Source organism: Molossus molossus, unplaced genomic scaffold, assembly GCF_014108415.1.
Source record: "Molossus molossus isolate mMolMol1 unplaced genomic scaffold, mMolMol1.p scaffold_m16_p_17, whole genome shotgun sequence".
NCBI classification, from domain to species: Eukaryota; Metazoa; Chordata; class Mammalia; order Chiroptera; family Molossidae; genus Molossus; species Molossus molossus.
This window is the reverse complement of record NW_023425352.1, coordinates 52,360,350-52,382,789: the sequence shown is the minus strand read 5'-3', so window position 1 is coordinate 52,382,789 and position 22,440 is coordinate 52,360,350. Positions and strand designations below refer to the sequence as shown.

Here is a 22,440-nt window from a genome sequence, read left to right as displayed (position 1 = left end):
TTGATGCCCTGGGAGTCAGAGAGATTACAATAATCAGCTAATGCCTGAGCAGGGCTCTGAAGATGAAAAGTCTTTATTGAAAGTGCTAAGTATGATGATTAAGTCGGAAGGTAGAATTAGCTGCACAGGGGGAACAGGCTGAAGTCATCAGGAGAGGATTAGTGACTTGCTGCCAGATTAAGCCCAAGGCAGACTGGGAGGGAAAGAAACTGAGAAGCTTATGGTTCCAAGGTGCTGCTCCATCTGCAAGGCAGCAATCACACCCCCAGGTCCAACGGACGGATGGACAGAAGCAGCATCCACAGAGAGCAGGGCGGGTCCCAGCATCATTTGCCTTTCTCCCATTCATTGATTCATCCATCAACAAATGCTTACCAACCATCAGCTAGGTCTCAGGCACTGTGGATATAGCTAAGAACAAGAGAGAAAGCTCTCATGAACTTCTCAGCCTGGTGGAGGGAGACCAACATTTAACAATAATCACATATTAAGGAGTTGTTGTTCATCTCTTTAAGTATAATAATAGTATTGTGATTATATTTTATTAATGAGCCCAAATTATTTAGAGATACATACCAAAGATTATTTACAGATGAATTAATATGATGCCTCAAATTAATACAAGGCCCTGAGTAGTAACTGTTGAAGCTGAGTGACAGGTACACGAGGGCCATGTAGTATATTTTCTTTTGTAAATGTTTACAATTTTCTATTTAAAAGTGTTTTAGCCCTGGCCAGTTTGGCTCAGCGGTTAGAGCGTCGGCCTGCGGTCCGGAGAGACCCGGGTTCGGTTCCTGCTAAGGGGCACGTACTTCGGTTGCAGTTTGTCCCCGGCCCTGGTTGGTCGTGCGGGTGGCAGCCACTCGATGTGTCCCTTCACGTCGATGTTTCTCTCTCTCTCTCCCTCCCACTCTATCTGTACAAAAAATGGAAAAATATCCTCGGGTGAGGATAAAAAATAAATAAAAGTGTTTTAAAAACACACAGGCAGACAAATAATTACAACTCATGATGAGTGCCACAAAGGACAAGAAAATAATGTGAAAAGTTATTGCATTAAAATGACTGTCCATGCTCATTAAGAACACAGACCATCAAGGTTCAAAACCACCCAGATTTCAATCGGGGAGTCAGTTTTTGGCAGGGCGAAGCATTGGGGCATCCCTAAACCTAGTGATCTCCAAAGTAAGCCTTTCTGTCTCTTCTCACCCTTCAGGGTGGGCTGGCAGTGTCCTAGAGAGAAGGCACTACCCTTTGGGTATCACCAGCAGTCTTGGCAGACCGGGCTCCTGGAGAACCAAGATCAGCCCCAGGTTCCCTCATCATTGTGATGAATGGAAGAGTGAGGCCCTAGTTGCAAACCTGCACCCATCACTGTTCATGCCTGTCATGTGTATATATTGCTTGTCTGCCATGAGCACTCCGTCATTAGAACAACCTTAGGGGAGTGGAATAGCCCCCCCCACCCCCCCGCACAGATGAGTAAAGCAAGGCTCTGAGTGATTTTAAAAAAAGAAGAAGAAAGAAAAGAACAAAAAGGCCCCAAAGTCAGGTAGAGCCAAAAATTGAGGCCTGTGCTCTCATCAGTGCCCTTCCCTCCACTGTTAACACAGCTGTTCCTGGATCATGCGGGGGTGGGGTGTATGGCCACCAACTTTGTGTGCATCCGTTTTGAGGACTGCTTCTAAGGGCATTAACTCTGACACTTCAGTTCATTTCCCTGGCAACCCAAGCTTGCACCATAAAGCCCTACTAATCCCATTTCTAGAGCCCCCCTAGGGGAGGGCCTGTGATAGGAATGCAGGGTGGGAGAAGCCTACAAGGTAGTTTGGTGTCTGATTGAAGTCCTTTAATGGGAACTAAGGGTCAAGGATGCCTTTGTGCTGGGCTCTAGCAATGTGTTCAGATAGTCATATCTTTTGTAAAATTAGCAAAAGTATTTTGTTGTTATTCCTTTTTTCAGTCTGCTCAAATATTCTTTTCGTGCCTAATTTTATATCTGCAATTTGTTATTCTTTTTCCTAAAGAGGGTCTCCCCAGTTTGTCTAAACTGCATTCCCCATAAAAGCTGGATTGGCCCCTGCAGGCAGGTCTAGTAGGAACACTGATTAATGTTTGCTGAGTTGAAATGAGTGTCCACTGCTTGATTCATTAAGAACACAGACCACCTGGGTTTAATACCACCTAGATTAAAATTCCAACTCTGCGACTCTCTAGCTGAGTTACTTTGGGCAAGGTGTCTCATCTATCTAAACCTCCGTTTACTAATTTACAAAATCGGGACAGTAATCATACTTTCCCTACAAAATCAAATTAAATAATCCCTGTAAAGAGCCAGGCCCACAGTAAATGCTCAATATGAATATCTTTATTATTAGTTCCCATGGCTTATTCTCGTTTCTCATCATTTGCCTTATGATCTTCTCTTTCCTCCCAGTCCAGGTAAGAGTGAAGGAACTGGACACAGGAAAAGGTAGCTTTCTCTGGAATTGGCAGGTCATTTCCCTAACCTGCTTCCACACCTGCACGCCTTGCTCTACTGGCCCCGCCCCTTCACCGAACCTGGGACCCGTTGCCGGGCAACCACTGCCCGCCTCCGCGCGGGGATTGGCTATGAGGCCCGCCTCCCAGCATGCCCCGCGGCTACCGGAAGCCGAGCTCCGAGCTGTTTTGTCGCGGGTGGTGGACCGGCTCCACCGAGACCTTGTGGACAACGAGGCGCGGTGCTGGGAGAGGTTCCCGGCGGAGTTGAGTGCCGCGGGCCAGCATCGCCGCATGTCACCGCGCTGGATGGCCTCGCGGGGCAGGATCCGCCTCCTCCCGCCCGTCACCGCACAGCAGTGTGAGTGTCCGGCCATTCAGCCCCTAGGAAGTCCTGGCTGAGGCCCAGAGGGAGCTCGGAGCGCCCGCCGGGCGGCCTGGGCCTCTCCAGGAGCCCCTGCCACGCCACCCTGTGCTGGGCCCCGAGCCCGGAGGCCCGTCCACATAACCCTGCATCCATCCCGCCAGTCTAGCCAACCTGATTCCGCCTTGTAACCTTGGGTAGATGACCTCCAGAAGCTTCTCTGCCTCCCTGGTACTGATAATGTCAATAATGCTTAATACTGACATTATTATTGACTGTTTACTTTTTGCCCTTGACACGTATTCTATTATTGAAGCTTTCTGACCTGAAGAGATTCTACCCACTTTGGAGAGATGAGGAAACAGACAGGGAGGGATTTAATTTGCCTTAAGTCACACAGCTCCGCCAGGCCAGATTTCCAACCCCAGGTTCAAAGCCAGAACCCAAGATTTTATCTTAGAGGCTTCCTGTGAGGACTGATGAGAGGATGTCAAGTCTTAGCCAAGGGCCAGACACCTGCCAAGGGCTCAGGCAAGGTTAGTGAGCAAATCATCAGTCGTGGTAACAAGTAATAGTTAATACCTGCATTAAAAAGTGACTTTGCCAGAGACAGATTGCTTTGTTCACTTTGCACAGGGACAATGAGACCCAAATGCCCACCCCAGAGTTTCAGGTCCTTAAAAAGTTGAAGCTGCCAGTGTCTTCTACTTCCTACTTCTTTCCACTTCTATTTTAGCCCTTCCTCTCTGCTAGTTCTTGCTAGCTCCAGGGCTGAAGCCCTTAGCCTCTGACATGGCCTGGTTTGTGCCCCAAGTTTAAAGGGGACAGTCCGTAAATTAAGTCTCACCTTTTTTTGGCTAAAATAAAAATAGTGAAAACACCAGCCTAGAAAGGAGTGTTAATGGGGTCTAAAGTTAAAGGGAGCTTTACCTAGCCCACGACCTTCAAGAACAGCCCACAGTTTTCAGTGCAGGTAGATGTCTGTTTTTCCTAAATGTCAGAGACACTTATGCTGGGACCTGGGGTCTCCTGCCTGGGTCTGTTTCCCTGCCTCTAAAATGATAAACCTGAACGATATTTGTCATATTCAAGTGCCACCTGTACCTTTTTAATTTTCTTTAACTCAGTTGCTTTACTTACACTTACTTTAAAAAGCAAACTTGTATATTGCCCTGACCAGTTTGGCTCAGTGGTTGGCGTGTCGGCCCGTGGACCAGAGAGTCGCAGGTTCGATTCTGGTCAAGGGCACGTACCTCAGTTGCGATTTGGTTCCCAGCCTTGGTTGGGGTCATGTGGGAGGCAACCAGTCTATGTGTTTCTCTCACATCGATGTTTCTCTCTCCCTTCCTCCCTCCCTCCCATTATATCTGAAGATAAATGGGAAAAAAAATATATCCTCGGGTGAGGATTAAATAAATACATAAATAAAAGCAAACTGTATATTATATCATTAATGGAAAACCAGTATCACCTGTCATAAATAGATGGCAAGAAACCATAAAAGGAAATACCAGTACAAATAATACATCCTCAATTCTAGCAGGCAAGACCTGTTCTTTTTGTTAAAAAGGAGAACAGCACATTTCAACAGTGTTGAAGACATCCAAGCCCTAAACTGAAAGTTCGTCCTGTGGGTACTCAGGACTGAAAGAGTTGAAAAGGGAAGACCTTCCATATGCTAGGATTCTGTTGTTTAATGCCCTGGCCTGCAGCACCCGGTCACCCAGCACAGTCCCAGCAGTTCACTTGCAACACTTAGAGAAACTGTGCCGAGACAGTCATGTTGTCTAATATCCAGAATTTGGTCTGATTCTCTTAGGGTCTGTGGGGCAGGTGGGGAGCAGGAGATACCCTCTAGTGCAGCAGTTCTCAACCTGTGGGTCGTGACCGCTTTGGGGGTCGAACGACCCTTTCACAGGTCGCCTAAGACATAACAGTAGCAAAATTAGTTATGAAGTAGCAACGAAAATAATTTTATGGTTGGGGTCACCACAACATGAACTGTATTAAGGGGTCGTGGCATTGGGAAGGTTGAGAACCACTGCTCTAGCGGGTCCACCTTTCCCTTCATGCTTTCCTTATCTATATGAGGGTACCCCAGGCACAGGTGAGACAAAGAGTTGAGCAGGATTTGATGTGCCCAAAGGCTATTCAACCTCTGCTGTTGCATCATCCCAGGAACACAGGAGGCAAATGGGAGAAGGCAACTATTTCTGTCCTACTTCTGGGGTGAGGGAGACTTAACGCTTGGCGGCAAGCAAACCCACTTCCGGTTCAGAGTCTGTACTGGCAAAGGGTGTCTGAATAGGAAGGGAACATCAGGAAAGGGTTTTATGTGGAGCAAGACGTGGAGGACAATACCATCAGCAGCAAGCCCAGGGAGAGTTAGGAAAACCCAAAAGGGCCTCAACTCATGGCATGAAGTTAGTTGCTACCTCTCACCCACCCACTTTCCCCTCTGCCAGCTGAGGACCTTGCTCCCTTCCAGGATGGGGGACCGGGCAGCACCACTCTTCCTGTAGTAGCTCCCTGCACAAAAACCAAGGCTTCTAGGGCCTTCCCTACCCCCCCCTGCAAGACAGCCTATGGCTTTTCTTAGTGTCCTCTTGTTCATGTGGCTTAGAGGTTACCATGGTGGCAGCAGAATGGAGCCCTGTCTTCTCATCCTAAAGTAGTCACCCTTTGTCTGGAAACGGCCTAGGAGGCCAACTGTTGACCAGAATCCCCGCCCCTGGTCTGTCCTGTGTTTCTAGTGGATGAGAATTGTTTTAAATGAGAGAAGAAAGGGAGCCCCTGAAATCTCTACAAATTTCTACTAATTCTAGCTACACTTCCAAATAAGGCACGGCTCTGAATATTTAAGAAGACAGGAGAGGCAGGAGAAGAGGCCCAGATAAAGAGGAAAATGAGGAGATCTGCGACTCGAAGGGAGTGGAGTCCACACTTGTAGTAATAAAAAGGAGCATTTGCAGGTCCAGGGAAAGAGTAACTGGAGGCTCATATACCACGTTTCCAGATAAAAGTAATAAAACACACTTTAGTAGAATATGTTCTTCCTGCTACCTTGACACATATGCCTTTCTGACAGCCTGGAAGGTCAGGTGTGAACGGGGAGCCCCTGCGTTAGAGTGCTGCTCTGGAACGTATGGCCCAGGCCACATCTGGAGAGGGTTCCTGTGTGCACATGTGGACACCCAGCCCGTATGTCCCGACTCAGCACCACTTGCAAACATGAGTCTAGAAGTGCCTTGAGCAGTCAGCCCTTGGAGGCTGGACCTAGGGAAGAGCCTGCCGGTTCCTGGTTGCAGGTTTGAGCTCATTTAGGCAGGAGATTCAGGAGTGCCAGGTACCCAGAGCATGGTCCAAAAGGGGTAAGGTGTAGGAGCTCCAGGCTGTCATGTCTCCTTGGTCCTAGAGCCTCCTTTCCCCGTGGAATGGGGCACAAGTGGATCTATGGGTGGTTTAATGATAACAAGAGCTAATACCTTGTATGCCTTTTGCAGTTTACAGATGAGGAAACTGAGGCTCAGCAGTTAGTGATTTGCCCAAAGTCCCCTAATTGTAAGCCCCGAGCTCTGACTTGCCCCTATTTCAAGAATCAAGGTGACTAGCCCTTACCCAAGAGGGCAGACCCTAAGGCTTTTGAGCCACAAAAAACAAGGAAAGGGAAATTTCCTGACATCCTCACAAGAGCCATGGGCTGGCCATTAAATACCAGCTGGGGTGGCGCTGACGGGACTGGCACACTGACATTCGACGCCTCCTGTTCCCTTCCCACACAGCTTTGTGGGCAGAAGGCAAGGCTCAGACAACCCTCTGCAAGACAACTTCGATAAAGCAAGGGCCAGACTTCTGCATTCTTAGCTCTCAAAATGTGATTCGAAAATGCAGTCAGTGTCAGTTTCTGTTTCAAAAAGGGCTGCTCTCTGGTAATGGCTCATTTCCCTTTTTGAATCTCAGCAAAATGAAAAACAGTTACCACCACCTAAGCAGCTAATGAGCCCTAGAGAATGGGTAGGTGTGACCTGGCACCTGGCAGAAGGCAACCCTGCACCCCCACGCTGCTGCTCCCCAAGAACAGGAATGCCTGGGAGTAGTGAGACTACAACTCCCCACCTGTCGACTCCAAGCTGTGGGCTGAGTCTGACTTGCCTCTCTGGCCTCACCCTTTTTCACCGGACCCCCCCCCCCCCCACTACTTCCCTCCTGACTATGGTGAAGGGAGCAGGTAGGAAAATGCAACTGAGGAGTAAAGCCACTGGGTGCCAACCTCAGGGGCTAGTGGAGAAGACGAGCTTGGCACTTAAAACCCCAAGGCTCTACCCTGAATCTGTGAGCATTTTTAAGAACGATGAGTGAGCCCTGGCCATTTTGGCTCAGCGGTTGGAGCATCGGCCTGTGGTCCAGAGAGTCCTGGGTTTGGTTCCCGCTAAGGGCACATACCTCGGTTGCAGTTAGTCCCAAGCTCCAGTTGGGGTCATGTGGGTGGTGGCCAGTCGATGTCTCTCTCTCACATCAGTTTCTCTCTCTCCTCCTCTCTCTCCCCCTCCCACTCTATCTGAAGATAAATGCAAAAATGTCCTTGGGTGAGGATAAAAAAAAAAGATGAGTGTCCACAACGCATTAACTACTATAAAGACGTCCCAGTCCTGAGCCCTACACTGGAGCAGAGCAGACGAAGCCCTTGTCTCTCCCTGGGCCGGCGTCAGCTCCTGACAAGCCCTCATCAGTCTAGCGCAGTGGTTCTCCAAGGAGGGGAATCCGAACTTACAGCCTTCTAGGAGCTGGTGATCAGCACTGATTACACACCAGGCTCAATGCTAAATGTTTTAGGTACACCCCCACTATACCATTTAATGTGCACAACCGGATCTGAGACCACACTACAACTGCCCCTATCATCAGATGAGAAACAGTCAGGTTGAGTTTGCCCACGGTCATGCAGATAGTAGCGAGGACTTGCACCTAGGCAGTGTGGCGACAGAGAGCAGACTCTAGAACCATGATGGGACACGGGGGTATCTGTGTACCTGGCCACATGTTCATGATGAAAGTGCAGGTGTTGGGGTGCCCCTTTTTCCTGCTGAGGCTGCAGGTCCAGAGTTCCCTCTAACTTCCGGTCAAGGGCACTTCTTGGTGGAGTGCACAGGGCCGGTGGGTCGGCTGACTGGAGTCATGCTGGGGCAGAATGCACGGCCGTCCTCATTGCTATTCCTTGGAGTCGAGTCCACTGCAGCCTGAAGTTGAGGCCACCCTCTCAGGCTGCCTCACACCTCCCCAGTGGCGGACACGTGGGTGGGAGCAGAGGTGTGCACGTCACAAAGGCTGTGAGATCTGGCGCAGCTTGGCCGCCTGGGCTGGGGAGTGGGCATGACTGGGGTGGCAGGCTGGCTCACTGGCACAGCAGCCACAACTTCAGGACCTCTTGTCATCCCTTTTACAGAAGAGGAAACACGCTCAGAAAGGGTGTGTGACTCAGAGCCAGAGCCTGGGAGCTGGGAGCAAGGCTTCCTTATCCCAAACTGCTGTGTTCTTCAACCCTGCGTCCTAGCCAAGTCCAGCAGCCGCAGCCATGCTGGGCGACCTCAGCAGCAGGGGCTGGTCTGGGGGAGGAGGGGTGTGGGACCAGGAGGGCAGGGCCTGGAAGCAGCCCAAGAAGGAATGGTGGGTCCAGAATCAGGACCAATGGGAGCTCAGTCCACAGGGGTCTGGCCAGCGGCACTGATCAGATCAGTTTAGGCCAGAGCCAGTGCCAGCATGCTGGGCAAGACATATACTTGGCACAAAGTTCCAGCTAAGCTATGGAGCTGGGAATAGGAATGACAGGTGTCAAGAACCAAGAGTCAGGGTTCAACCAGGGGGGCAAGACTGCAGGGTGGATGAGAACTTACAAGTTTGGTTCTGATCTGCCACTTAGGAACCGAATGACCTTGGGTAAGTCCCTTAACTTCTATGAGCTTCACTGTGCTCATCTACAGATAGGAGAAATCATGCAGGTGAAGCACCATCATAGGGTAGAGCGGGCAGGAGTCTGGGCAGCTGGAGAGGCTGCCTGGACCCTGGGTCCGTGGCCACGTGCCTTGTCCCTGCCTCCACCTGCTGGTAGGATGAAGTTCCTCCTGGGATCCTGCTGGGGTCAAAGCTGTACTGGGAACCTCAGCCAGTGGGTGGAGGGCAGCAGTGACTGTCATAGGGCCAAGCTGACACAGACAGTCTGCCACCAGGAAATGATGATGGCAAAATGGAGACTAGATGCTTTCACTCAGAAAGCCCGCAAAGTTGAGATATGCACTGGGCGTTCAATTAATGTCCACTGCGGTACAATCTGTCTTCTACTTGGAGTTCTCTGTAAAAGCACGACATGGCCTCAGAGGCCAGGGTCCTGCAGTGACCTCCTCCTACATCATGTCCAAGCTGATTAGGATGCCCCAGGTCCTCTCTGGGGTGCACTGGGTTGAAGATAGCAGAACGGAGGGGTCTTTGCCAATAACACCTGCCTGGGTTCAAGTCCGGAACAAGCATTTCCTTAGAACTACCTGTCACCCACCAGTTGAAGAGTCAGCTAATTTGGCTGCCTCTGATGTTCTTTGTTGAATGAAAGGAAAATGAAACGTGTATGTTCTGGGAATACACAAGGGCATGAACGAGAAACTGCCACTTGGACCACATCCAAGAACTAAGACAAAGGCAACTCGCAGGGATCCCCACCCCCACCCCACCTCTCTCACTGGAAAACCCCCTTCTCTTTAGCCAGTTCTGTTCACTCCCCCAACACGTGAGCCAGTTCCACAAGGCTGCCTGGGTCACAAGACGAGAGCGCAGCAGCCAAGCCCCGTGAGCTGCTGACAGTGACGGGCGACGGACGCCTGGACCCCACTGCCTGCCCTCTGCTTGGAGATGCATTTTCATTTCTTTCCTCCCTCCCTGGGTGAGCAACAAAGAACAGTGGGCAAAAAACGCCGGAGAATCCCCCACCAGCTAAGCAGCTGGCCCCTCCCAACTCGGAACACCCTCCTCCCCCAGTGTCGCTGGCACTGGATCGCCTGGTCACCTCAGCTCCCCACAGCACGCATGGTGCTGCCCCCCTCTTCCCGCGGCTCTCCGTGCTCACTTCAGACCATTTCATAAGGACATCCCCTCTACTTCTGAAGGCTCCCCCCTTTAGTGGAACATGAGACTCCACTGTCCTTCGTAGCTCCGGGTGGGCTCCAGGTCCGAGCTCAGGGACTGCGGTCTTACTCGAAAGCAGACATACTGCCCATTTGTACAACACCTGAGGTTGACATGAGTCTCCAGCCAGATGGATGCCCCAAATGATCTACAGCATTCAAGTAGGTGAAAAAACCGAGGGGGAGGGTTCAGGCTCCTGCAAGGGGAGGAAAGAGGGAAGAATTTATTTTAAATGCTTTTTGATATATTTTTTTAGGTATCAAGTTTCAAGAAAACTTTCCAGGGTGTCCTCTTTAATTCTCTGGCCCAAGAAGACGGAGTGGTACTGGCCTGAGACGACGGGACGGAAGCTGCTGCCACTGGGCAGATTCCGGGCTGCACCCCCGTTTCCTCAGCGGCCTGCAGGGCATGCGAGAGCCAGCGCGCCGGAGCGGGCTGACTTACGGCTCCAGGGTTGCCGCTTCTTGGGGGCAGGCTCTCTGTTCCTTTTGCACATCCCTTGGGAAAGAACTCCTGGTCTGATCTACTTCCTTTCTCTCTGATTCCTAAGCCAGCCTGCTCCAAGGAACAGCCTTGCAGAAGCCTTCAAGGAACCTGAAAAAAATACAAGTGGCTACTCATGTCAGGCGATCGCAAATGTAAATGGGGCCACAGACCTGAGGGTCACCTTTGGAAAAAACAGCTTCAAAATACACAACTACCCAGAACAAAGCAACATTCTGTTGATCAAAGCTGCAGAGTTCTACTGATGTTAATAACCAATGAACCTATGATAGTGGAGGGGCTAGCGCCCCACTCTGGACAAGGCCCCGAGCTGAATACCCCCTGCCTCTCTGTCCACTGTCCATCGTCTGCGCCTGCCCCTTGGCTGTGGTTCAGGCCAGAGGGGCCGGGAAGAGCTCCAAGGAGATGGAAGGAGGGAAGGAGCAAATTTACCTCTTGTAGGTCACAGGTGAGATGTGACACCCTGGGTCCTATATCCACTCTTTAAATATCCTCGAATTACCCATTTGAGTATGTTCTTTCCTGCCAAGACCCTGACTAATACAGACACTTCAATAAATACCCAGGTATTTTTTAATGCCCTTTAACCAATGACCACGTTGTAAACATCACTGTCAAAACCCAGACCTGATGCAGGCCACAGACCACTCTAAAGATCCCTGTTTGAAAACACAGGCCTGACAGGCTTGGTCTCTGGTGCTGGGAAGATTTCGGGAGCCCAGGTGTAAGGCACGAAGGGCTCCCGTCTTCCTGGTGTCCCTGTAGGCGGTGGGTGCTCTCACCCACAGAACGCAGGGTCTTCACAGGCTTGGGTCTTGGACAGGGGGACCGTCCGGTTAGGGAGGGCTGAGAGTTCTCACATCTTGCTGCCAGCGGAAGGAGCAAGGCTGGGTCTGGCGCGTCACTAAGTCCAACGCTGGCAACACGATCCCCGAGAGGCTCCCCGGCAAGGCGGGATGGAGCCACCAGCCGGGAAAGCTGTGCCTGTGTGACGGTGTCTTACTCAGATGGCTTTTGGTCTTCGAAAGTCTCAGGAGTGTTCTGTTCAAGTGTCGGGACGGTCTCTGCCTAGCACAGAGGCAGCACATGTCCCCAGCTCCCTGGGGAGAGATGTGGCCCCGGTATGCTCTGCTCTCTGTACTGAGCCCAACTCCTGCTCTCCCCGCACCCGCCTGAGCCCTCCGGCAGGTCTTGCCCATCTCACCGAGCTCCCAGGCATAGTGCAGCACTGACCTTCTCACCAGTCCCCCTCCTAGATGAGGTGCACAAGCAGGGCAGAGCAGGCTGAGCCGAGTACCAAACCCAAGTACATATAAAAGGACATCACCACCCCTGTGGCCTCGGCCAGCTCCCTGGACACAATCTTTGGCCCGTAGATGAGGGCCAGGGTGCTGAGGTAGCCGTTGCTGAGCCCCAGCAGGGAGCTGAATAGCACTGGGTAGATGTCGGACGGGAAGACCACCATCTGCAGGTGCACACGGGGCTGGTAGTTACAGAACACGAAGAGAGGGACCAGGCCAGTCCGGAGCAGCACCAGCCCAGGGAGCACCTTACTTCTGGGCCCTGGCACCTGGATCCAGGCTGTGATCTGCCGGCCACACAGGTCAGCAAAGTTGAACAGGAGGAAGGCAGTGAGGGGGACGAAGAACGTGGTGGTCCACGGCGAGCCCGAGCCCTTGTCGAGAGACTCGATGTTGGTGGAGATGGCAGGGAAGATGATGCCGGTGATGAAGAGGAGGTAGATGACACAGAAGCCCAGGCCGGCTGTCTTCTTCAGGATGGGGCGGAGGGGTGGCGTCGGGGAGAAGCTGGGTCTGGCAGCCACCAAAGGGCCATTGGGGGAGTCCTGGAATGGCTGCTCTTCACCAGGAAACAGGGGGGGCGGCCAGACAGGCCTCATGTAGTACCTGCGGGGAGAAGGAACGTGGTCAGAGGGCCCAGAAAGAAAACGGGATTTCCAGGGACAAGGCAGGGGACCTTCAGGCCCAGTGTGTCCAGCCCAAGCCCCTGATGTCCTGCAGCCCCAGGATGCTCCCAGATGGTATGTGGCTGCAGAATGGCCACAGGGAAGCTGGCACAACCTCTGGCCGGCCTGGCCTGGTACTGCCTGAGAGGCTGGATTCCATCTATCCCGTTGTTCTGCGAGGGGACAGAGGAAACCAGCTCTGACCACTGCATGGTGAGCCTGGACTCCAGTCTCAGCTCACTTGTTTTTTGTTTATTTTGGGAGTGGGGAGTGGAGATAGAAAAGCATTTAAAAATACAAAATTTTAAAATTATAAAAATAATACTTGCTTGATGTAATGAACCCAAATAACACAGAAGAGAAATGATGTAGTCGAACGGGAACCCTCACCTCCGGTCTCACTCCTCGAGGTACCGATCATCAGAAGCCCGGTGTCTATTGTTCCACGCATGTGCAAACACCCCGCACCCATCCCACCCCCATTACGTTTCTTAAGCAAAAGTAGCATCAAACGTACATACTGTAAAACTTTCCGCAAGCGTGTAATTCCTAAATATATAATCACTATATAAATATATCATATAACTGCCTAGACACATGCATAACTATTACACATAAATGCACACATATAGCTGTCTAAAGAGCATCGTGTGGCCGTCCTTCACACAGGGACACGGGCTCTATGTCTGCTGCATTGCTGCACAATATTCTACTGTATGAACATACACTCGGCTGCTGCCCTGCTGATGGACATTCAGGCTAGTTCCAGTTTTTCTCTGCTGCAAATAATGGTGCCATTGCTGTCCCTATACATAAATCCTTGCATGTGCATACTAGGGTTTTAGTAGGGCCGATTTCCAGGGAAGGAACTGCTGGATCATAAGGTTTATACCTTTAAAACTTTGACAAGTATCAGTGAATTGCTCTCCAAACAGATAGGACTATACTTTACTCTGTTTGACCCACCTACCCCACCCTTTTAATCTCTATGACCGCACCTGTTTATTTCTTTAAAACGGACCACAATTTATAATCGTGTTGGTTTACTGGTTCATCTTCTGTCTCCTTTACTAGAAGGCAGCTCCCTAGGGCAAGAACCATGTTACTGAGGTTACAGTAATTCTCAAACTGGGGAAAGCAACCTGCCTCGGTTGGTTTGAGGTTCTGGTGATTAGAGAGGTGACTCTCTCACAGGGACAGGAGGAATGAACGATGCCAGGTCCACCAGTGTCAGCACTGAACCATCTCACCTAAATCTCCAGGCACAGAATAACCTTCAAAATATAATTTTTGAAAGAACAAATAAGCCTGTAAAAGTGTCTTTCCCCCTATATCAATACTGAATATTGCCAATCCTTTTGATTTCTGCTACTCTGATCGGAGAAGAAAGGCTTGCTCTGTGACCTTGTCTGAGTCACTCAACCTCTCTGGGACTCAGATATCCGAAAACCAAGAGACACGAGCTGACTGTATTGAGGTGTGGGAACAGCAGCGTGCTGATAACTGGCTTCTGACTTCAGCCCTGCTCTGCCTCCCCGTGTGACCTTAAACCAGGTCCTCCCCTCTTTGGGCCTCAGTTTCCTCTTCTGCAAAACGGGGGGTTCTGCAGCCATGAACGTCTGAGATCCCTGCCTGCCATCCTCCTGTCCTAAGGGCCTATAGATAAGCAGCAGATCGGTGGGAGGATTCCTCCCCAGAATCACAGTTCCATGTGATCCTGAGGAAGGAGCTTTGGCCTTGACCCCTTCCTTGTTTCACAATCACTATTTAGGGAAAGAAATGCTCTTACTTCTCCCTCTACTCAGTGTCAGGTCCTTGCCTTGAGTCTGTCTGAGGAATCTTCCCACCAAGTTCCTCTGGTTGAAGCTCTTCCTCATAAGTTCTTCCAAATCTAACAGGCTCATCTCACCCTATCAAGGTGGGTCTGAAATCCGGGGTGACAACTGTCCTGGTTTGCCTGAGACTGTCCTGGTGTCAGCACTGAACGCCCCTCATCCTGAGAACACCTCTGGTCCAGGCAAACAGGAAGGCTGGCCACCCCCTGGAAACAGATCACGGGAAGCACCCTGAAAACAGCACATGGGAAACAGCAGAAGGTGTGGTGGGTGCCTTCTGTTCAGTCCATGACTCGGAGTAATTCACTAAGCAGTGAGAGGTGCCAGGCAGTGTATGGGTGCTGGGGGACAGAGAGCCAGCCAGGGACATCATCATGGAGCACACCTGCGCAGTTCCTGGTGACAGCCTTAAAGGAGCAGGGGGGGATGGTCGAGCTCATGGGTCTGCAGCCGCCTGGGGACACAGCGTCAGGTTGCTGGGCCCTTTTTATCCTCCTGAGGCTGCTGAGGTTACAATAATTCTCAAACTGGGGAAAGCAACCTGCCTCGGTTGGTTTGAGGTTCTGGTGATTAGAGAGGTGACTCTCTCACAGGGACAGAGGAATGAACGATGAGGACAGACCCTCGAAGTCACAAGCCAGTGCTATGAGATGCGGTGGAAAGAGAGCTGCTCCAGAAACAGCTCTGAGTTCACACGCCTGCCTCCGCTCACCAGGGGGGCCGCCTGGCCACGTCTCTCAACTCTCCAAAGCCTCAGTTTCCTCATCTGTAAAGTGGGTGGAGAAACAGTATCTGCACACGGTCTTCATGCACAGTAAGTGAAGGGACTGTATGAGGGAGTGGCTTAGCTCACTGCCACCACACAAATCAGTTTCCTGTGGAAAGGGCAGAGCCAGGACCTGATCTCTGCCCAGCTCTGCTGGCTTGCACACTGCGACCAAGGTCGGTCGCCTGGCCTCTTCTGTCTCAGTTTCCTCATCTGTAAAATGGGGAAAATGATTCCTGCCTTTTCTACATCAAATTAAGATAATGGATATGAAAATGTATTGAAAAAACACGAGAAAAAGTCAAGAGTTGTTTTAAAGAACAGCAGGAAGCAAGAAAGAAGAAACGAGAGCCCGGCCGGTCTGGCTCAGCGGCTGACTGTCGGCCCATGCACCAAGAGGTTGCCAGTTTGATTCCCGGTCAGGGCACATGCCCGGGCTGCAGGCTTGATCCCTGGTGGGACCCCTTCCCTTCCTTCCTCTCTCTCTGAAAAATAAGTAAAAACATATTTTAAAAAGAATAAAAAGAGCCCTTGCCGGTTTGGCTCAGCAGTTAAAGCATCGGCCTGCAGACCAATGAGTCGCGGGTTCGATTCCAGTCAAGCACACGTACCTCAGTTGCAGTTTGTCCCCGGCCCTGGTTGGGGTCGTGTGGGAGGCAGCCACTCGAAGTGTCCCTTTCATGTAGATGTTTCTCTCTCTCCCTCTCTTCCTCTCTCTCCCTCCCACTCTATCTGAACAAAGATGGGAAAATGTCCTCAGATGAGGATAAAAACAAAACGAGAAAGACAAAGCAAAAGAGATACTAAGGCAAGAAGAGAGGTCCTGCAGGGTGGAAAGACGCCCCGAGATATAGTGGTTAAAAAGACAGGTTTGGAGCTGGGTTCGAATTCTGATGCTGCTGCCAACAGGCTGTGTGACTCAGGCAACTAATTCAGTCTCTCTGTGCCAAGTTTGCTCATATGTGAATGGTAACAGTCACGACAGATCATAGTGCTGCATCCCACAAGGAGCAGGTGCATGAGTATAATGAGGGACGAGCCATGGGGCTAAGCTGAGCGCAGTGCAGGGGCAGTGGAGGTGCTCAGTGAACAGAGCTATTATTCATCATTCTTACTGCTCAGGCCCACTTCCATCGCCTGCCCTCCCCGTCGCAACTCCAGTTGCTTGAGGGTGGGGCACCAAGCAGACCTCTCACCCACTGGCCAGCCAATTTATTGAGCAACTACTATGAGCTTGGCACAGCTGAGGCACCAGGACACAGCGGTGAACAAAATCTATACAATTCCTGCCCTCAGGGAGCTCACTCCAGCAGGGAGATGAGCAGTAAACAAGGAAACAAACATGCCACCTAATTAGATAATAGAATGCCAGTAAATAATGAAAAGATATAACCACATAGAAGAACTGAGAGAGCGAGAGGCGTGGCCTCACCTGGCATATTCCAGCCGGGGCAGCAGCAGGTAGAGCCCAATGCAGAGTGCGAGGAAGACGTCCGCGGTCAGAAAGAAAGCCAGGGTGCTGTCCGTCACATCACTGGACAATGCCAGGTCCACCAGGGAGGCCACGGCACTGATGGTGCCGCCCATGGCTCCTCCTGCAGAGAGCACAGGACACCATGAAAAAGCTCAAGGGGGTTCCATCTTCCCTGCACCTCAGGCCTGCCTCCTCTCTGCTCAAGTTCAACAGAATCAAAGCAGTTTCTGCCTGCTAAGAAATGCTGCGTTCTCCACTGCCGGCTCCTTCTGCGGCCGGGAGCGCTCCGACTCGAAGAGGGCATCGGTTCGCATGGCCCCGGCCCTGGTTCTCTCTGGGCTTGTCTGAGGCGGCAAGTGGCCTCCAAGGTTTTGCCTGTGTTCTGGTTTTACCTCCAACCCTTGACCCTCCGTCTCCTTTTTTTTTTTTTTTTTTTCTTTCGTACATGCCCCTAGCGGGAACCAAACCTGCAGGCCGATGCTCCAACCACTGAGCCAAACTGACCAGGGCACCCTCCGTCTCTTTTTATCGCCCTTCTGGTGGGGTCAGAAATTTTAGATTCAGAGAGCTCCTCTTCCACTCAAACCCTCCACCGGCCAGACTGGGGAGGAGGCTCAGGGTGTGTCCAAGCACCAGCTCCCCGCTGCCCGGGGCCAAGTGTCTGACTGGGCAGTCCCTGTGCATTACAAAGCCCTAGTGCCACCCACCCACAGCTCAGGGAACTCACCTCGTACTCCAAGGCAGCTGTGGCACCACACGTGTGAACACACGGGTGCATGCACACACACATACCCTATCACATACACTGTCATACATGCTCACACACACTATACACACACCCTATCACATACACAAACAGATATGCTATCACATATATGCTTGTACACTTGCATGCATACTCTATCACATACACTACACACATACACCCACACTATCATACATGCTCACACACTATCACACACATGCTCGCACACTCAATCACATGCATACACTACCCATATACACCTACACTATCATACATGCTCACACACTATCATATATATGCTCGCACACTCATTCACATATATACACTACCAACATACACCTACACTATCATATGCTCACACACTATCACATACACACACATGCTCACATGCATGCACTATCATACATGTACAGCCACACACACATAACACACAGTCATATATATACTCACACACATACTGTATCACACTCTTACACACACTCACACTCGCATACAACTGCTCCACCCCATGGAATGTTCTCTCTTGCAAAGGGCTTGACCTGTGACCCATGTGGCCACCTAACAAAGGAGGCTACAGAACCTGGTGGACCAGGGGTCCAGGACCCAAGCTGATGTACTTCACATCCCTGACCACCACGTGCTCATTGTGACCTGGGTGCTGACGTGACGTCTTGGAGCCAGTCTGCTCATCTGTAAAATGGGGATAACAGCACCTTCCTCACAGGGCTGCTCTGAGCACTGAATGAGGTGATGCTCAGAAAGGACCTGGCACAAAGCAGACTTTCAACAAATGCCAGTTCCCTTGGCCATGATCGTGCAGTTGTTTGGGGAGAAGGGATGTATCTTCTTTTTCTGCTGAATCCTTCCCACCGTGGGTAATTAACTTTTGCTGGCCCAGAATCAGCGGTTATACGTGTTATACGTGTGAGCAGATCATTTACTCCTCTCTGCCTCTGTTTGTCTGCCTGGAAAATGGGGCTACTCCTCACCCTGTCATCACATGAGACTGTAGTGAGGGGGAGCGGGGCGAGGAACAGAGAAAGCCCTGAACACAGACACACCGTCAATATCAGTACAGCAAGTGCCTGGTGACTGTGTTGGACCGACTGGCTGAAGGAATGAATTTCGATGCTCAAGGAAGCAAGAAGCTGCTCCGCACAGGCATGAAGAGCTGTCGTTTCATTAGGCGGCTCTGGCCAGGTGCCACTTTTCTGCCCGTTGTTGCGTGGAGCAGAAGTGGGGGAGGGACATGCTGTCCACCATAACGCCCGTCCTCACTGCCTCACCCACACTCTGCCCCACATCTCTGTGGCTTTAGGGACCTGCCCATGGCACTGACGGATGATCCCAACCTTCTCAGTATGAGCTCTGTTAGCCACAGGTTGGATCTGAAGGAAGGCAGAGATAAAAGTTGGCATCGTGATTGAGAGCATGGAGTCAGGAACCAGAGCATCTGAGCCCAATCCCGGCTCTACCACTTCTGGCTCTGTGACCTTCAGCAAGTCACTCAACCTCTCTGTGCCCCGCCCCCCGTTTCCTCATCTTTAAAATGGGGATGTTAATAAAACCCACCTCTTAGGGCTGTTACAAAGATTAAGAGGATTATTACATGTAAAGTGCTCAGAAGAGTACCTGGCAGAGAAACATCATATAAATCCTCTCTGATTCTCAATTAGATGTTTGGCTATTTCTGTCCTTCCTACATCAAAGCAGCAACAACAGGTAAACCCTTTGCCAGGAGGCTGCCAACTCCTGAGAAGCTGTAATCCGCACCTGGGCGTTCCGTAGGACTGGGGTTAAGCTCGGTGAGACATTCCGCGCTGGCCCGAGGAAGACAGCCAGCATCACTGCCTGTCGGTGCCCCTCTCTCTTCCGAAGTTGCAGAGAATTTACAATGTTATCATCAACAACAAACCAGGCCCCCAGGAGCTCATCCTTCCATCCTTCGTGGCTCCCTACTTCTATCTCATCAGTTATGGAAATACATGCAAATGAGGGTTTAAAAAAAAAACCAGTGGGGAACGGATGAATTGTTCCTCAGATGCAACACAGGCAGAATTCACAGATGGGCTCCTTTGGACAGAAAAACGGGCTGGTGAGGTGGCGCTGGGCTCTGGGAGAGGGGACCCCAAGGCTTCCCAGGCTGATGGGTGCCCACTGCATAGGGACGACAGTGGCTCAGGGCCCAGATAATTAACACAGGAGTGTGAGTACTGGATTGCCACACTTTTCCAAACTGGACTTTCTGAAAAGGGAGCGTGCCCCTTCTCTGGAAGAACCCAGGTGTCGAGATGAACCTGAAGGGCTCTTGCAACATAAAAGTGTGTTTAGTAACTGGCCCGAGAGGCAGTGAGCAAGGTCGATGCTACACTGGAAAATACATCTTCCAGCAGGATGGAGGGGGATGAGGACACAAGAGCTTCTCTCCGAGATGGGGTGGCAGAGGGTTAAACCCAGCACTTGGTGGCCATTTCCGAGATGGGGTGGCAGAGGGGTAAACCCAGCACTTGGTGGCCATTTCCGAGATGGGGTGGCAGAGGGTTAAACCCAGCACTTGGTGGCCATTTCCGAGATGGGGTGGCAGAGGGTTAAACCCAGCACTTGGTGGCCATTTCCTTCAGCCTAGACATGCCTTCTTCTTTTTTAAATCTTCACCCAAGGATATTTTTCCATTTATCTTCAGATAGAGTGAGAAGAGAGAGAGAGAGAGAGAAACATCAATGTGAGAGAGACACATCAACTGGCTGCCTCCCTTACAACCCTGACCAGGGCACGGGACCAAACCACAACCGAGGTACGTGCCCTTGACAAGAATCGAACCCGAGACTCTTTGGTCTGTAGACCGATGACTCTAACCGCTGAGCCAAGCCGGCCAGGGCTGGACATGCCTTCCTGAAGCACTAGGGACGTACTGACTGTACTTGGACACTCCGCAATGGGTCCACTTGTATTTTACCTTCGGCCCGAGGGTTTCCCAGGATAGAGCCGAAGCCTAATCCCATGTGGAACACAGCAAACAGGTCTGAGCCACACCTGACTCCGACCGGGGGTCGCTGACGCCTCCAGCGCTGCGCTGAGGACCAGGGCTCGGGAGGAAACCGCAGATCCACCGCGGTCCTGGCACTGGCGTGCAGTGGGACAGGGACTCACACTTGTTGAGGTATTTCATCCCTGCCACACACTGCCTGGCATTATTCATTAGAACACGCAGCAGAATCCTTGTGAAAGTCTTCTCAAGGGGGCAAGTGCTCACAGCGCTCCTTCACACGGCGGCTGTGCGGAGACACTGCCCAGAGCAGCGGAGCCCAGTCTTGCTTTACGGGGTCATGGTCTCCTGGGAAAGCGCAGATTCGTACTGACCCAGCTCCTTTGTATCTCGCTGGGACATCTGGGTGACAGAACCGAACTGCTAAGGGCTAAAGCAGCATCCAAAGGTCAGCCACAGGGGCTGGCCCGCATCGCGCGTCAGCACCCCACGGCGTGCCCCAGTCAGGGCAACGGGACTTGGCTCACTAGGCTGGCAGCTCTCGAGAGGCCGAGTTGTGCTCATCTCTGAACCCCTGGCACCCAGCAGGTCTTCTAGACAACCAGAAAGGAGGAAATGACAGAGAAGGGAGGAACGAAGGAGAAAAGAAGGGCGGGGGTGAGGGAATGGAAAAACAGAGAGAAGGGGAGGGACAGAAGGAGAGAGGGAGGAGGGAGGAAAGAAAGGAATGCCGTTCAGGAAATGTGCTTGGTAGGCAGACTGTTTCCCAAAGTGACTCCTCCCTCCACCTGCTCTGACAGTATAGTTTCCATCCGCTCCCACTGAGACTGTGGGTCTGTGTTCTCTGCTCTCAAATCCAGGTGGGCTGATGGCTACGGTGAGAGTGACCCTAAGTGGCTAAGTCGTAAAAGGAGGTAACACTCTCCCCGGGTCTCTTGGGATCTTCGCTTTCGCGACGCTACCATGCCAGGGGGAAGCCCACGCAGCCACGGTCAGGCCCAGGTGAGGAGGAGCCCTGGCCCCAGACCCAGGCCTGGCTGCACTTCCGGCCGACGGCCAGCACCCACGTGCCAGCCAGGTGATCGTGCCATCGTGACAGTGGATCCCCCGCCCGCCGACCTGTCTCAGCTGATGCCTCGAGGAGCCCAGGAGAGCCGGCCCCACCAACTCCTGCCCAAATCACAGACTTGTGAGCCAAAGAAACAACTATTATTGCTCTAGGCCACTAAGTTCTGGGGTGCTTTGTTACACAATTGACGTGCAAACAGGTAATACACACCTCCCTTTCTGGAAGTGCGGTCACATGCTCACCTCTGGCTCCTTCACGTGCCGCCCGGGAGGACGACCCTGGCGGGCTGTCTGGACCGCAGCTCACCTGATATCAGTGCCTGGGAATTCCTCATAGGGAAGGAGCCTGTCATGCCGAAGACACTGCTGTTGAAGACGGTGGCGGTGCCGCTGAGGACGGCCATGCAGGCAATGGTGACGGCAAAGAAGCTGCGGGTCCAGGAAGAGGTGTCCACCTTCACCAGCACGGTCATCACCACGAAGATGGCTAGCATGACAGCCAGCGAGGCCAGCACGCGAACATGAATTGGGACTCTAGGGTGAGGATGCAAGAAGTGGTCAGGGAGCCCTCGGGGCTCCAGGCCAGGGGCTCGGTGAGCATTCTTAAGGGAAGCAGCGAGCTCAGTGACGGGCTGTCCATCTGCAGTCAGGAGGCCTGGTCTGAAGCCTGCCCTTCCCAGAACACTCGCTGTGTGGCCTTGGATAAGTGACTCAATTGCTCTGGTTTCAGCTTCTGCTTCTGGACGACAGGAAGGAACAGGGATCTACCTGCAGGGGTGAGGATCTCCGCAGGGGAGTGTGCAGAGAGCAGTGTCTGGCTCAGGGCAATGCTTGGCGGCCACTGCTTCTTTTTTTTGTTTTGTTTGGTTTTATCCTCACCCGAGGACATTTTTTGTTCAGATAGAGTGGGAGAGGGAGGGAGGGAGGGAGGGAGGGAGGGAGGGAGGGAGGGAGGGAGAGAGACATCAACATGAAAGGGACACATCGAGTGGCCGCCACCCACACAACCAACCAAGACCGGGGACAAACTGCAACCGAGGTACATGCCCTTAGCGGGAACTGAACCCGGGTCTCTCTGGAC

At 51.9% G+C, this 22,440-nt stretch overlaps 1 protein-coding gene across 1 annotated transcript in view; it reads right to left on the bottom strand.

Annotated features, from left to right (window-relative positions):
- Positions 1 to 11,051: 11,051 nt before the first annotated feature.
- Positions 11,052 to 22,440, bottom strand: part of SLC29A3 (solute carrier family 29 member 3) — a 40,801-nt gene continuing 29,412 nt past the window's right edge. The window contains exons 4-6 of the mRNA XM_036265651.1: positions 21,667 to 21,893; positions 16,519 to 16,681; positions 11,052 to 12,426 (exon numbers count right to left, since the gene is read on the bottom strand). Of these exons, the coding sequence (XP_036121544.1) occupies positions 11,772 to 12,426; positions 16,519 to 16,681; positions 21,667 to 21,893 (1,045 nt within the window). The 3' untranslated portion in view covers positions 11,052 to 11,771. The remainder of the gene's footprint in view (positions 12,427 to 16,518; positions 16,682 to 21,666; positions 21,894 to 22,440) is intronic.